Source organism: Pholis gunnellus (assembly GCF_910591455.1).
Source record: "Pholis gunnellus genome assembly, chromosome: 15".
NCBI classification, from domain to species: Eukaryota; Metazoa; Chordata; class Actinopteri; order Perciformes; family Pholidae; genus Pholis; species Pholis gunnellus.
Window position 1 is genome coordinate 14,434,680 of NC_136542.1, and position 16,860 is coordinate 14,451,539.

General features: G+C 43.9%; 1 protein-coding gene across 2 annotated transcripts in view; it reads right to left on the bottom strand.

The window, feature by feature from the left end:
• LOC306707207 (palmitoyltransferase ZDHHC14-like) overlaps nt 1–12,699 on the bottom strand; it is a 37,029-nt gene extending 24,330 nt beyond the window's left edge. For both annotated transcript variants that reach the window (XM_079174568.1, XM_079174567.1), the window contains exons 1-3: nt 12,212–12,699; nt 11,293–11,648; nt 358–518 (exon numbers count right to left, since the gene is read on the bottom strand). In XM_079174568.1, the coding sequence (XP_079030694.1) occupies nt 358–518; nt 11,293–11,534 (403 nt within the window). In that variant the 5' untranslated portion in view covers nt 11,535–11,648; nt 12,212–12,699. The remainder of the gene's footprint in view (nt 1–357; nt 519–11,292; nt 11,649–12,211) is intronic.
• Between the last annotated feature and the right edge of the window lie 4,161 nt (nt 12,700–16,860).

Genomic DNA, 16,860 nt, shown 5'->3' on the forward strand with positions numbered 1-16,860 from the left:
CGATACTTCACCTCAGTGGAAGTCAGTGGAAGCTTCATCCTCATTTCTTTGGCTACACAGACAAACTCCAAACACATCGGCAAGATAATCTGGCACTCTTTATAGGAGGTTGTAAATGCGCACACACTAGCTCCCTTGGAACTCAAAGACAAATACAGTATTTAAGATAAAGGTAACCACTGGCTCAGACAGGGAGGAAGAGCCTACAAAACACATCAACTGAAAATAGTGGTTGGTAACAGAATAAACAAGGATGGTGAGAGAATACTGAAATATTGAGAAGGCAGGAGAAAACCTCAATAAAAGGGTTTTTTAATGCCTCTTTTCGTATTTAAAATAATTAAATTAGAGTCTTACCTATTTGCCTCTCCAGGTCAGCTGCTTCATCTGGGGTGGCCCTGGGCAGCACCCCTGGGTCCGTGAAGCTGGTTCTCAGGAGCGTCCCCAACACAAACAGAAACAGCACACCTCCTATGACCGGGATGACTGGGCTCAGCCTCCGGGCCAGGAACGGACAACTGGAAGAGATGATGGAGAAAGAGGAAATAAGCAAAAACAGCCAAGAGACACAGGGCTCTTCTGTCTGACCAGCAATGCTTAGTTTAGTAGTAAAAAACCTTTAAAGTTCAAATAGCCAGAATCTTGGAGGATTACTGGACAAACATCAGCTGGTGGGCCTCGGGGCAAGTGTCCGTCTGCCCAAATACAACCTGCTCTTCTAAGCATACATGTTTCTACACAGCAGGCCTGTAAAAAACACTGAACTCCTTGTATTGCAGACGAGCCATGAAGTTGAGGAAGTGTTAATACCGTTTGACTTGACAGTAAGTGGATAGAGAGACACACATAAGGGTGTAATCTGTTCCATTAAGACAATTTGACGTAATCCCATTAAACGTCCTACGGTGCAGGTGGTTATTACTGTAATCACATTAGGTCTCATAGAGGTGGGGCACAGGCTGTTTGTGGCTGGTCTACTGGATTGAGTTTGGGGTCAGCAGAGCGGTGCCATTCGACACAAGGGAAACGAAACGAACATGTGGTAAACATACGTTTTCAGGAATGCTGTTGAGGAATGGAAAAAAGCACTATGATTTGAGCCAAGGTTCACAATAACAGTGTTTACATAAAGGCTCTTGTTCATCTCCTCATCTATTGAAATAAAGGGCAAAATGGCAACTTCAAGTATTGATTCTTTCATTGTTGTTGCTGAAGATCCATCTGTATCAAATACTTTTGTCAAGTTTACTAGAATAAACTTAATGGCAAAAACATCTGAATATCCCTCTCCAAAGTGCAGGTATAGGTATAGTAGTCATTCTATGCACTGAACCGTAATGCAGTACTGACTCTTGCAGGAGAAGCACCATTTGTTTTGCACAGAGGCTGAATTACATTGAATGATGAAGAAAAAGAAGTGGAGCTGGTTGGTGGATTTGTATTACGGCTATTCACTAAGTGCATTGGATTGCAGTACATGACTGACCGCCATTTAAAAATCAATGCAGAGTAACGGTGACTACAGGTCGTGAATGAGCCGAGGACGCTTAAAGTCACACTGATGGCTATAATAAGGCAACAGAGGTCAATAGTTGTGGTCACCCCGTCTGTAAACCATGACGGTGTTCAACACTTACCGTTACTGAAATGCTGCACTCAAGTTTTTTCAAAATGTCACACTGTACTGCCTCTATTGAAGGGCATCAAGACAATATTCATTGCCCCCCCCCCCCCCCCCCCCCCCCCCCATCTAACCAGCCCTCAGATGGTAACACCTTGGGAGGGCAGCTACATCCGCTGATCTATGCCAAAAGCAGTTATTGTGATAAACCAAGCCAAACTATATTTAGGCTTGCCATGTTGGGTTCCTTCAGCGATAGCGGATGGAGAGGTTGTAAATATGGGCCTGGAGCATTTACTTAGATTTGCTGATGTGCTAATCAGGGTTCTAGCTAGAGATGCACCAATACCATCACCGGTGTCGGCGCGATACTGCGCTTCTACATGGATTAGTTTAGCTGCTGAGCTATTTGCTGGGTCTCTGCCTGGCATACTCGGCCAGGGTTAACGGCCGCGTATTGCAAGTCTGGCGTAACGTTAGCGAGTGCACAGACTCTCTGCTCTCACCTGAACTGCTAGAGATGGGGAAACGACCTGCAAATATTTGAGACCCAAGTAAGAGAACACAAAGGCTTACAAATATGTTCGTGCACTTTTAAAAAGGGCTCATAAGCCAGTTAACTATTTTTTATTCAAAAAATTGGACGCACACAATATTTAAGCCGTTTTCCAACAATGTCTAAGCTGTGACAAACACACCATCTAGAACTCATGCCATTATCCCATCTGAGTGGACCCTGGCCAGTCCTGCTGCTTCTCTACATCTGGAGTGAGACTGAACTCAGCAAAAAAACAACAACACTGGGTTGTCGGGGACATCAGCAGGGAGCTGCAGGCAGGACAACACTGAGCCGCACAAACATTTCTCCAGTTAAAAACTCGCCTGGAGGATCCCAACGTCGTCGTGTTGGACGATAACTGAGTCAATGTACACAACTTGTGTTAGTCACTAGCTAACAGGGCATCCATTCTTCCCAAGAACAACCACAAAAGAATAGGTTTTAGGGGTCTTCAACAGATGTGTTCAATACTGTTCAGTAATCCTTGTTAACAGAGGGAATGTTGTCTCTGTGTGTGTTGTAAAGAGCAACAGTCACAACCGAGATAAACCTCGAGGGAGAGCTGGTAAAAACTAAGCAAACTGTCTTCTTGCTCTACTGCCAAAGAAGGAAACAAAACGTATGTTTTCAGACAGATCAGTTTGCGTCGAGGATGTCAGCAGATTTCTGACCATTCAGGCTGTGCTGAAAGGACAATTCTTTAAGGACTAATCCAGACATGCAGGAAAGGAGCTCAGTGCATTGTCTCCTGTCTGGAGGGTTAAGTGCACGAAAAATGTATCATCACCATCATGACAAACAACCACCCTATTGTTGGTTATTTAAACAAAAATATATTCACAGGATAGGATTTTCCCCCTTTTTATTGTTTTTGAATGTTGTTATAATTGTGATTATATTGTGATTATTTATTTGTGCAAAGTTCCTGCTGGCAAAAGATATCCATAACGTTAAGCTTATGTTCAACCTTTGTTTCCTCATAACGCATGTAACACTTGACTTCTTCCTTTACAGGGCTTGTATAAAGGCAATAAATTAGTCCATAAATATGAGATATGCGTTTACAGATAGTAATAATCCATCCTCAGCATTGTGGGGCTTAGTTTATGGCTTTTTCCAGTTACACCTACAGTCTATGGACATATCTATGAGGGACACTCTTTTTTGATTCTTCACAGTTAATTTTGTTTGTGAGGCTTCTGGCGCTTCGGAGAATAAAGTATAAATGTACATACTCAGCCAATTAACAGTCAATTAATTTTACATTAAAAAATAATAATAGTAAAATCAGGGACAAGTCTGCAGATTAACACTGGAAGAGTAGAGCTCAAAGCTTGGCACCGTCTGTCTGCATCTGCCCCAGAAAAGCCGAACATTTCAAAGTAAAGTCATTACCCTACATCTATTCATCTGTACCCGTTCAATCTGTCCTCTAGTTTGTCTGACTGGTTACACATCACATTAATGAATCCACCAATTAGAGGCGCTAATGAGAAATCGCTGCAGTTGTAAAAAGCTTGGCAGAACTTGAGTGAGGGTGCGACATCTGTAACAATTAACCCAAAGCTACGATTTTAATGGTTTTGAAGTAGCTAATCAATGGGGAAGTCACGCCCTCCACTAATACGCCAAACACATGCAAAGGTCATTGGGGCTACAAATCCACAGCATCATGAGAATGACCATGTTTGTGCTCTCAACATTATATTTCATAAACTTGTCATCCGGCAAGTGGTGATGGAGTTGGCTGAGAGAGCAGAACAAGCCGCCGGCTTCATCCTCGGCGATGTCGCAATGTGTCGGACGTCAGGAACGTAGTGAGAAGGCCGTCGTGTGTTTTGGAAAGAGGCGGGTCGGTAGGAACGGACAGAGATTAAACACCGACGCCATTAGAGAGGGAGGATGGACGCCTCTTCTATAGACATAGCCTGGTTCAAGATCCCTCTGAAGACAACGTCTCGGGATTATTTTTTATCAGTCACTCAACATGACATGTCCAAAGTTACATCTTAATTTTACTTTTACTTTGACACCAAATCTTATATTTAACTGGGAATTTTAAGGGCTTTGTTGCCATGGAGATGGAACAGTATCCAATAACAGACATGGTACATTTCGAAAGGGAATGTGGTTACCCTGGAAACAGCCACATGAGTGAGCCGAAGCCTCCGAAAGGAAGAAAAAGAAAAACAAAGACATTCAACGAGATGGAGACAGCGTGATGGCTTTCATTACAATCACTCCAAATGGCTCAGCAAAGAAGTGTGTTGAAGGGGAGGGAGACTGAATTATTGTTGGATTTGATCCAGAAATGAGTCTATAATTTTTTTAAAAAGTAACAAAACTGAAATCTCATGGGACCCTAAGCAGCCAATGTAAAGATTACACTACACATAACTCTCGGCAGATCATCTGCTATTGGTGGGATCTTAACCAAACATTCAGGATGGAAAATATCAAAAAATAAACAATTTCTTTTCTTTTTCCAGCCCATTGAAACCCCTGGAGCCACAAGCCAACACAAATACTGTTGTTGGTCAATCAAAGCTGAAGCTGTGTACTGTGACGAAACAAGCCAAGTGAACAAACATCTACTGTAGAGCCAGTGCTGATAATTATTCACCAAAAAGCTACACATTTACAAAATTGTACAGCACGACTGTCACGGTCGGTGTGGATTATTGACAGCTGAAGGCAGCACAATAAAACTACGACCGCTAATTCCTTGGGTAAACACCATAATGATATATGGTTAACGCATCTGCAAGAGATGGTAATGCGTGTCACAGCAGAGCAAAGAGTAGCAGAACGCACAAAGGACTAATGGACAAACATTTAATAAAATTGCTTCTTAAATAACTAGCTTTAACAACCTCGACTTTTTAGTGCGTCGCGTCCCTTGAGCTGCCTTTGGTGAAAAGGAACAATATGAAGTCTAACTTCGGTTTTTAGTAGTGACGTACATACACGGTCACATTTATTAATCTATGCAGCAGCTTGAATATAAATTGAATTGAACACAATAGCTGCTAGTGCCGTCACCCTTCTAAATTATTGTAACAAAGTTCTTCCTCTGTGTGGGACGCATTCATTATTTCCACAGAATACAAAAGGTAATCTTTCTACATCAACGGGGTCTCCCGAGGTTTCGCTACTCATTTGCCTCCCAAAGGGTGCATTAATCTCAACAATAATCCAATTCAGATTACTGTTATCACATTTCCCACTAAATCCTCTTATGATGCCAACCCCGTTTTTTTCAAAACTCAGCCGGGAGTTAAGCTCGGGGGACTTTCATCTCCACTTGATGTAACCATGTGAAGCCCGATGCACTGTTCACTGGCTGTCCTTTCAGTGTCACCTGGGATGAACTGCACCCCTGTTTACTTTGTTTTTCAGCTTTAAAAAGGGAATCAATATCCTGTGATCTGCACTCTGTCAAACATAGATCATCCATCCGCTAACATTAACAGCATCTGGGCCTGCTATTCCCTCCGGTACTTGCTTGAGAAGAAATATAGTTTACCGGGAGATATCACTCAACGGTGATGCGGTATCGAACACATGAATGTGTTTAAAATTTGCTTAACGTCTCATTACTCATCTGGGCTACATGGATACACGGCTTTGTTAGCTTTGCCTTTTGTTACGTTTTGATTGCTTCTGATGACAGGCAAGGGCAAGACGCGAACCTCCTTTTAGCCGCAGGCCTAATCATTTCTCAATGAAACAACTGAACATGACATGCTTTTGCAAATGGTTACAGTTCTGCCCAGACTGCTTCATGGCATCTTAATTTTCCCGCCACCTTTCAGACAGATGTCTGTGATGCATGGCACAGCCTCAGAGGTATGCAGTGGTCGTGTGTGCATCTGAGGACTCTGCAAATCCGTTGGCATAACCCTTCCAACACGTGCCATGCACCCAGTGACTCCTGGCACAGGGAGTGGATGTGCTAGCACGGGAAAGCCGTGCGACAAACAGAGGGTGCTGGGTCGATTCAAGGCTTGGAGCTAGTCCGGGAGAGGAACTACGAAAAGTAAACAGCTGTGCATGACTCCTGGTTTCAATGAGATCAGCCTCTTGATTCTACAACAAAACAGACTGTGGCAATAAAGTCTCTGACAGAATGTCCTGCGAGGAATTAAAGTCACATTCACAGCTGATATTTATGCATGATTAAACAAACAGTCAGTTTTGAGTTTTAGGAGACCAAGTATACCATGGGTGTGACCGTTACGTGGACAAAGACTCTTTCGCAATAGTTTGATTTATGCCACTCCAAAAGCTGACTTACTATTTCGCCCCAGCATGCAGCAAACACGTGCACTACTCTTCTAGAGCACTGTGCAGAACCGACATTGTACGACAAAGAAAGAAGTCACCATTTCACTGATTTCATTGCGTTAAATTGGAAGATATTGTATTCTCTGAGTGAAGCAGAAAACCAAGGCCTGGGGTATCCATAAAATAGGGTTGTCTTTCTACTCACAAGAGATGAGCAAAGACCACTCCTAAGGAACTTCACCTCCTCCTACTTGTGCATATAGAGTGCTAACTAATTAAGAGGCCGACGCATATGAGCTGCCTAGACTCCACAACACAAGATGGTCTACGTTACACACCTCGCTCAAACTCTCTGGTACATGAGACCCTTACTCTTTGTTAATGTGCAGTCTGTAACATTGCATAATGAAAGAAGAAATCTGGTGCCATCATGCTTTCTTCACACCCATCCTTTACCTTGGCACCCCTCTTCACAGTTAAGTTTAATCCCTCTTTCCAACACTGCTGAGCTTTTAGTTGATACTTATCACGTACTTAAAGACGTTTATGGGGGGGGACCACCTCTCTATCCCGTCAAAATCATGACTAGTGAAAATGCAGTTTGGGATTCGGCAGGTGCAATATGGGTGTGTGACCAGAAAGCAAGAAGCTTACAGGCTTCACCTGTAAAACAACTACACAGTCATCCAAACACATGGTTTACATTTCAGGTGGATTACTCACCAAGCTTTCCTAGAAATGTCCATGTTACGTGAATGTAAGTTTGCGAGTAGGACCAGGTCGGTGTTCCTTCATGAACTAAAACCACGTGACGGCATTCATGACGGGATCACTGCAGCAAACCACCACCTGCCAAAGTCTGCGGTTTTATTCTGATTCTAATCAAGATATCTACCGAGCAATCTCTCCAACAGCCAGAAAGCAGGTTAGGGAAATGTCTGTGGGACTGGTTCCTCAGCATCTTGTTGTACTCTGTGCACAGAAAGAATGTCCTCCTGAATTGAGCCTGTCAAGCAGCACCCAGTCCCTGGCTGCTTTACTGAAGGACATAAACCAGACCCGACTAAACAAGCGGGAGACTAAATCAAAGCCTGACATGCATATGCATATATCAAACAGATGCGCTGGCCTGAGCTCCAGCAAACAGACTTTAGATTCAGTGTAATTTAATCGAAGAATGTGAGCATTTCTACATGGCCAGCTAATGAACTGTTTGTGCAATCTCATCACTGTCAAATAAAACAAATAACACCAAAAGAAAAGTAAAGATTCCTTTTTTTTTTTTACCTGTTACCTGATCTACAGGCTAAACATCTAACATGTCATCAAGTTCACGACTAACCTTTACAGTTTGATTCCTGTTGTACGGGAAAAAAGTCAACAGGCCAGTTACTTAAACGCACACAGTTGGTCCCAAATGTATGGATATCAGATTAGATTTGAATTTTAGCAAAAATAAGCAATACCTGTCACAAATAGTTAACTGATAAAATATCTATTCTAGATTATAGAAAGAAGGCCAATTTACCTTTAAATTCTTTAGAAACTGGTGGTCTGAAACATTTCCATTTGAGCATATATTTTGATGGCCAAATCAAATTGTTTACAGGATATTCAACCTTCGTTTCCTTTCTCTACGGGGCTTGTACTATCAATAAAACCACTAATCAACAGACAGCTGCAGCTGAGACGGTAGAGCGAGTTGTCCACTAACCCCAATGTTCAATCCTCAGCTCCTCTTGTCAAACTGTCCATGGGCAAGACATTCAACCACAGTTGCTCCGGACGGTCAGACCAGCTCGCTTTCTCTGCCGTCGGCGTGTGAATGGGTGGACTAGAGTCAATGAACGCTTTGGATAAAGGCCCAAAATAATGCAGTCTTTTCATTTCAGCACTTGGAAAAAGCTCCTACAATAATCAAACACATGTAGCCACTATTCACTGCTTATTGTCACTGCATTACATCGTATGGTCCACCTCAAATTCGACTGATTCCCAATGTTGGGCCTTCTCTCTGTCCTCTCCTTCTTAAGATCAATGTCACGTCAAACAGAACAGCACTTCAAACATCTGCTCGAGTGAACTTTTTTTTACGAGGCGTAAAGGGAGAGACGGCAACATGTGCAACAACAGCACACGTGGATATCGGGGGGGGGGGGGGGGCGCAGCATCAGAATAATAAACAGACCAAAGTCTGCCGGTCACTAACAGAGGTTACTGTGTGTCGCTGAGGACCCCTCCGACAGACAAAGACAACAAGCTCAAGGGAACATGGAGATGTAGAAAGATCTCCCCTGGACTCCACAAATCAAAAGATCATCTTTAAACACATATGGACTAGATTTGATCATACCACAGTCAAATGTAAAATGCCATATTAAGATACAGAGGCAATTCAACAGACAGAAGGAGCCCTGACAAACACAACGAGGAGCTGTTCTCCAATATGCTGACAACTGGCGAGCAGGGTTAGAAAAACACATCTAAATCGAAACGCATTACACTTAATGACAACAGAAGCCAATGTGCAGGTCTGCTGACTATTGCCCTGTCCGATAAATGTCTCCTTTCAGCTGATGGGAGTAGAGAGTGTGTGTGTGTGTGTGTGTGTGTGTGTGTGTGTGTGTGTGTGTGTGTGTGTGTGTGTGTGTGTGTGTGTGTGTGTGTGTGTGTGTGTGTGTGTGTGTGTGTGTGTGTGTGTGTGTGTGTGTGTGTGTGTGTGTGTGTGTGTGTGTGTGTGTGTGTGTGTGTGTGTGTGTGTGTGTGTGTGGGGGGGGGGGGGGGGGGAGCCAGGAGGACCCGGTCAGCCCGTGGGGCATAGACGGACGAACAGGGAGGACAGTGCTAAGCTGAAAAGTGGCTTTGTGGTTGCATGGTGTTCCTGAAAGCGTCCCCTGTACTCACAACAGTACACTGGGCCCAGCTCCATCGACAGGCCACGGTGGAGGAAATGAAGCTATCTGAGGGGGGGGGAGCAGTATCGTCAGGAAGCATCTGGCATCCTCCATGTGGGTGCTGGGGATCGTCCAGGTTCAAATGGACACTGCGGTACGTCTCCCCTCCCATTTCAATACGTTTATCAATGCTCCATAGCAAAGAGGGCTGGAAGCTCTAGCCCGAGATGCCCTCTCTCTGCCCTTTGGTCATGGGTTATGTCTGTATCTCTGCTGAGGGGACAATGTATTAGAAGATGAAGTGGTCCAGAGGTCACTGCTGATAGATGTGTAGCGCTGCGTCTTTGAAGGACTTCACACACACACATGGGGCATACCAAACAGAATAGTGACGATGGTTTGGGATGAAACATATACAAGAAAGTTCCCAATGTGACATCTTTAAGTGTCTTGTTTTGTCAGAATAACGGTCCAAAAGATATTCAGTATACAAGTAAAAAGAGAGAAACTGAAACTGAAGAATGTTTCTTGTTTTTGTCTAATAAGCAAAACAATACTCGGAGTATAAAAATGATTTTTCTCTCAATGAAAGGATTGATAAATCTACTAATTGTTTTAGCATTTCCTAATATAACTCCGGCAAATATAATTACATAATTGTAACATTATAACACACAAACAACACATAAAGTAAAGTTGTTTAAATAATGTCTGCATGCATACTATTTACTGTCTTTTGATTTACTCCTAGATCGTCAAGCATGGGCTATCTTTACAATCCAGATACTGAACAGCTACGTTCAACCACAGCACATAGTTTGCCTCTTAATCTTTCTCTGGCTCTGAAGCACTTTAGCCTGAGAAAAACTTGTCCGACTGAGCAGCAAATCTCATGATAGAGCAGGATCCTTATCTAGTGTAGACGGGCTTTCTGAGATGATAAGATGACGGAGCGATCACCGGGGCCTCATGGGGAGAGAGGAAATGCACTCTCGGTACACACTCCGGAGCTCAGGTCAGTGTCTATATCATGCACGTCAGTCACAGCGGTTCAATCTACGACATCCGGGACGAGAAGACGACGACGACGAGCCGGATGAGACGGTGGAAAGGAGCACGTTCTGTCCGTTGATTACGGCTTCTTCTACCATTGGGAGAAAGAAAGAGGGCTCCTTTGGGGGACAGTGAGGCTGTGATTAAGGGAGAGCAAGTGGCACACACAGAGAGAGGAACACTGTGTAGTCTACTCCATAAGTCACGGGTGACTGATTGGAGGATAAGAAACCTAAAGTGTAAAGTAACCCGCTGGTAAATTATCGTGTTGTCACTATAAAAAAGGTCAAATTACCGCACGACACAATATGCATTAAAACCCATTACTGGACATCTGGATCTGCTTCAGAACAGCAGCCCTGCAACTGGTCAAAATCTTGCTCAAAGACACTTTGGTGAAGTTGATGTTAGTTGGACAATTGTGCTCCCTGCACGCAAGGCCAGCATGCCAAAGCAACGACGGTAAATATAAAACAGAAGGCTGTCTAAGATGCATCCCACACGCGACGGCAAGAACAAACCATTAGCAAACTTAAACAGGAAACCAACACCACAGAATAGTTTCCATCAGCAACAGCCCCCCGGCAAAACACACTGCTTTTATCACAGACACTTTATATATTACATCTGACTTGTTAATACAGAGAAATGTCTGCCTAATCGCTCAACCAGTTTGTTCTGACATCTCCCTGAACCCCGAGGAGATCATCTGAAATACACCCACTCCAGAGTGATGCCAGTGACATAACTGACCTACATCTAAACTTTTTCCTCTGACAGCTGAGCCCGTGAAATGAAATCCCTAAACCCACATTATTGTCGTGGTGCACACGTACAAAGCAGATGGAAGAGCAAAGAGACATGTCCACCATACTTACTCAAAGATGAAGAAAAGTCCACAGGTGACTAGAATAAGGACCAGTGTGAGGTAGAAAACCCCCGTCTGCTTGGCCATCATAATCCTCCCATTGCAGCAAAATTTATTCCGACCAGGGAAGGACTCCCACTTCCTCCTCTTTGGGGTCCTGTGCTTGTACGGGGTCGCCATCGGTGTGGAGCTGCGAGTGCTTATCTGGCTGTACTCGCACTCTCTCATGGACTCAGATACCCCGAGATGCATCAATTGCGGATTCAAATCCCCACAGCTGAGTTAATCCCGGGGCAGATGTGCCTCTGTGGAGAGAACAAGCCAGTCCAGTTCACAGGCCCGGATCACTCCTCTGCAGACAGATGCCTGGGTGGAAAAAAAAAAAAGTTTATGAAAAGTACAAGACACACTTCCTGATATTAATAACATCTAGCTAACACACTCACACTACATGAAGATGTAGCTTTTTAAAGGTGAGCCTAGTCTCCAGTTAATTCATCAAAGCTACAAGTTAGCTCAGTCATTACAACAAGTTGAGCTACTCTGACGTTAGCTAACTTCACTGGCACCTCGCGCATACCATAACATCACGTAAATAGCGCCATTGTTAGCAATGCAACCTGGTTAGCCCTTTATAGCAACTCCATCTAAAGTGCCGCTAAGGCTAACGCGGCTAGCAAGTTGATGAGGTGAAGTTAACGTTAGCACGTTGGTCAACTTTACAATTAAAAGCTGCCTCGCCGGGTCACTCACTTCACCCACGTTATCTTTGACTTGGCTCTTTTTTTTTAACTTAAACTCTCCCAGTCGAGAGGTGCTAAAATGCAGGTTTCAGTGGGCTCCACATCACACTACAGGGACGGCGTCACATCCCGCGGTCGTGTGTTTCTGCTCCGCCCGCTGAAGCGACAGCTGAAGAGCTGCCTTACCGAAGGAGAGCAGCGCTGGTCGTCGTGCTGGGTGTTGTCACGTAGCTGATCCTTTCGTTACCCAGGTTTGTAGCGACCCGACGACAAAGCGAAGAACACCATTTTTTTTTTTTTTTTTAAGTTTAAGGGTAACAAAAAAACGAGTTTGAAATTGGCACCTCGTCGCCGATGAAGAACTTCGTTTAAAAAAAAATCCAGAGATAAGACCTCGCGACGGGGCTGCTCTCAGACGAGCTCCAGCATCCCGACGAACCGAGCAGGACCTCGCAGCCTTTACGTCCAAGTGTGTCACAGCAACACACGGAGAATAATCACCGGCGAGCTTCACCGGTCAGCCGCGGTTTAGGTTTAGGGAAAAAAAAAAGTTGCCGCGTTCCGCGAGACGCGTGGAGGCGACAACCCCTCAGATTGTGTCCCTCTACACGGCGCTGCCACCCTCGCAAACAACAAACATCAACATGGGAGCAGAGCGAAGCCTCCCAGCCTGCTCCTCCCCCTCCATGCGAGGCTGAACTGAGGAGGTGCAAAGGGAGGACGGGCTGTTAAAGGGGTTCCCAAACCGTGGTCCAGGGACCTCCAGGCGTCCGTTAGAAGGTCTCCACTAGCAGGGGCGCGTCCAGGGGGTGACACTGGGGTTCACTGTAGTCAAAGCACTGCAAGTTAAGGAACCCTTTGATTGTATGCTTTTGATTTTGTATTGCTAATCACTATTTGATTATTTGCTTTGTTAGCTGACATGTCATGTTCAAGCTGACAGCTTGCTGCTAGCACAGGGGTTAAAGGGTAAGACACGTAATATTCAATATTTGTGTTACTGTCAACAAATCCCATGAAAAGACAGAAACCAAATATGACGGATAAAGCATATTCCTGTGTGCTATAAAGCTACGTTGTTGTCAAAGAAATATTAGAAACACACAATTGAGCCACAGCACCTGGTGAAATGTTCCCTTTTTACCAGCGTCGTTTATATTTAGTCAATTCCAATACACGTTCCCGGTAGAGTAAAATACTCACTCGCACACCCATTCTACGACCGAAAATATTCCCCTATAAATACATAATTTCCCCCCTGTTTCTTAACATGATGATTATTAATATTGTTGGCCGTTTTATGCCTTTATTAGACGACACAAATGAGTTGGCTGGTATTGAGGTGAGAGCGAGATGGGTAATGACAAACTGAGGACAACCCGGTCAATGTACCAATCAAGGCCACGAGTCTGCCCCCCTAGTTACGCCTGTTTGAGTGACGTTTGCTGAAAACTACAGTGCCCAGCTGTCTTAGTAAATGATTGACCTGTTTTTTAGAACAAACTGAATTATATGAATGGAATTCAGTATTTAGAGATGGACTCAGAGATTGCTCTCCCCGTGGCCAAATGTGGTACTGCAACACAATCCTTTGTAGACAGAATAGGATTCTCCCCATGGACTACTATTGTTACTGGGTCTGTAAAACTATTGACAGGACACTCAAACTGCTCAATTAATATTCCTTGTATTTTTCTTAGTGTGGAACTGCCCCTGATCCCAGGGGGCCCCCCGGAAATATGAAAGATGGTGATTACGCTTTAAAAACGAGACAGGACAGTGAAATAGTTTGTGGCTACAAGCACCTCTAGGTGTCCCCCAGAATATATAGTTTAATGCAGTGTTATTTCACATTTGGACATAAGTACAGTTAGAGGTAGAAAAGGTATGATGCTCCTTTATCTAACTGTTCTCACCTGCAAAAAAATGCCCTTCAGTAATTTCCTGGGAGAGGAAGCACAATTATCGCATGAATCAACATGATTTAGGAAGATAATTAAAATGAAAAAACATTATCATTGTAAATCATTCAATTAACGGGGGCCCGATTAGTCATATTAAAGCTGTTTCTACTGAAAAAGGTCATGCAATGATGTCGCCACATGGCTCGTACCATGTACGTACAGGTCTCTGATGATGCAATTTCCTGTTCAGCCTGCATAAATTCTGATGATTGCATCATCAGCCTACAGTTCTTCTGTCATCTGTCCTCCTCTTAACACCCACACACACACGAGCACACACGCTCACATGCACACACACACACACACACCTCCTCATCTTAGTTCTGAAGTCACCTGAGCGGTTTGGCTCATTCGCGCCCACAGATGAACAATTATTCACTTTCACTGGAAAGGAGTCTGCATGTCATGTAACGTGAGAGGAGGACACAATCAAACATGTATTCCTTTTGTGCTTTAATGATTGCATTTGTTGTATGAAAGTAGGATTTAGCTTTCAGGCACATCGATGTTATCGGTTTGGATATGAAACATCAGCACACACACATGCGCTCTACATTTCCTCATATAGAGTTTCTAAGGATGTGGTCATGTACAGTACTGTGAGTTGTAGAGCTGTTGAAGCTTGTGTCGTGCATTTGAAAACTGGCAGAGATCATGATTGGCTGCCGCTGCTGGGCATGTGAAGCTATCAAGTGGCACATGTTTCACTTAATCTGTTGGAAAGCCGTGGATGTTTTCAATGGCTGCTAATGATCTGTAAGCCCTCCAGTCTTAACCGTGGGGCTCGTCAAGCAAAGTGATGACATACGGCTGAAGCTGTGTTTGTGTTGGGAAATAAGTGGACATGATAGGGCCTTTGAGTTCTAATCCAAGAACAACATGGGCCTGGATCACATCCTGCCAAGGCCTCATCCAGGCATTATTGTTTCGTTTAGAAAGCTGGACTGGATGAAAGCACAAAGTGACATCAAAGCCTCATCAAGAGGCCGATACTGTCCATAGCCACAGTTATTGGACTTGGCCTGATCTGTTAAACCGTGCAGACACACAGTTCACCCCCACCCATAAAACATTTCCCTGGAAAAGGTCAGAGGCGTCTCTTTTGTGTTCGCCCGATGCTCATTCATCTACCTACGTTAGCAATGAGAGGCAGCAGGGCATGGTACCCGGGCCAGTGGTAGCCAATGACTTGCCCGGCTTCCTCTCAGCCACCACATCCATTCTGTCAGAGCTCGATGACTCAGCTTCTCAGAGGCACAGGAGTGTGGGAGGTTTTCTCCTGCGGTTGGCTGCCTACGTGAAACGCATCCTCCATCACCGGAAAAGTACAGCAAACCCACTTTCCATCCAATCTCTAAATGACTGGAATTGAAAGTGCTCGGGGGGATGTGGGCTACGCCTCTGTTTGTCACGTGCAGGTGCATACATGTAACAACAACGCAGCTGAAGGTACCGAGACATACCCGAAAGCATATCAATCATTTATTTTTCCGCAGAAAGGTGCTTTAGTTAAAAATCAATCAACCACCTCTCAGGCTGCTGTAATTAGTTTCAAAGGTGTCTGTGAGATTGTAATAACATCAAGATGAGTGATTGTGCCTCTCTGCAGCCAAGGAACCCGGCTAACAATCATTCTTTGAAACCCAACCTGTTCATTGTCTGTGTTGTCAACGTTAGGAATGCTATTATCAAAGGAAGCTTAAAATAGGACTTGGTATAATGCCCACATTTCCCCTCGCATAGGAAAGTTGGGAGAAAGATTTTAACTTCCAACTGAAGGGGAAGTAACACTTCTGGGGACTCGGGTCAAAGGCAAAATATATGAGCAACAAAAGAGTAACTGTTGCTCTCAGACTCAGTATCATCCAATGTGAACGTAGCCCCTCGAGTGTTAAACTAGAAGATTGTGTCTTTATTCAACACTAAGAGGGAGTGTAGGGCAGAGTGTAGCATAGAGATGGTCTTATATTTACATCTGCTTTTTATAGCCTTTCCCATCTGATGTCTGTGTTTTCACTTGCAACAACTTGCATGCCTTTACTGAAAGAGAGCAAAGTGAATATGAAACTACAGTGTGCTGCCAGTTCATCAAAATAAAATGATCTTTGATTTGATATTGGGAAATTTCTAATTAGGGGAATAGTAAAGACAACATTTCTAAAATTGTGATAAAGCCGTATCCGTCGAAGGCCAAACAATAGTTTAATTAGGAATCAAAAGAACAAAAAAGAAACATTAACGTGAGAGGAGAGTCCTTGTGTTCAGGGATGCTTAAATCCAGTGCAGCAGGTCATATACGTACAGTAGTTACCATAGATATGTGTGTTGAGAAGTCCTCTTCATGACAGCAGAGGGAAAACTAAGATGAGCTCATATACGACACACACAAAACAAAATCTTACACTCTAAGAAAACAATACAAAATGATATGCAGAGAAAGCATGATAAAACACGTTAATTTGCCATAGTGGAGAAACAAAACAATTCCTAATGTACTCTGAGAATACATATGGTACTACTCATACTTACAAAGAAATCCCCTGGGTGTCTTTGAGGAGAGCCTGTGGTGTTCTTCAGCCCTGCTGTGGTCTCAAGCGTCTGTCATGACCAGAGTTTAGATTCTGTGACAAAGTGCCCACAGCCTGGGACACGGATAGCAAAGGGGGGGAGGGGATGAGCCTCAGGAGAGGAATAGGCCCTTTCATTGGAAAACATTTTGATATGTCACAGAAGGAAAAGCACAGGTGTAGATAATAGAATTAATGACAGCCGAATTCCATTAAGCTGCTTCTGTCTTAGGGTCCTGGTATTGTTCATGCTAATTAATGTCACACTGTCAGGGTTTACTGGGGCAACTTGAATAAAACAGAG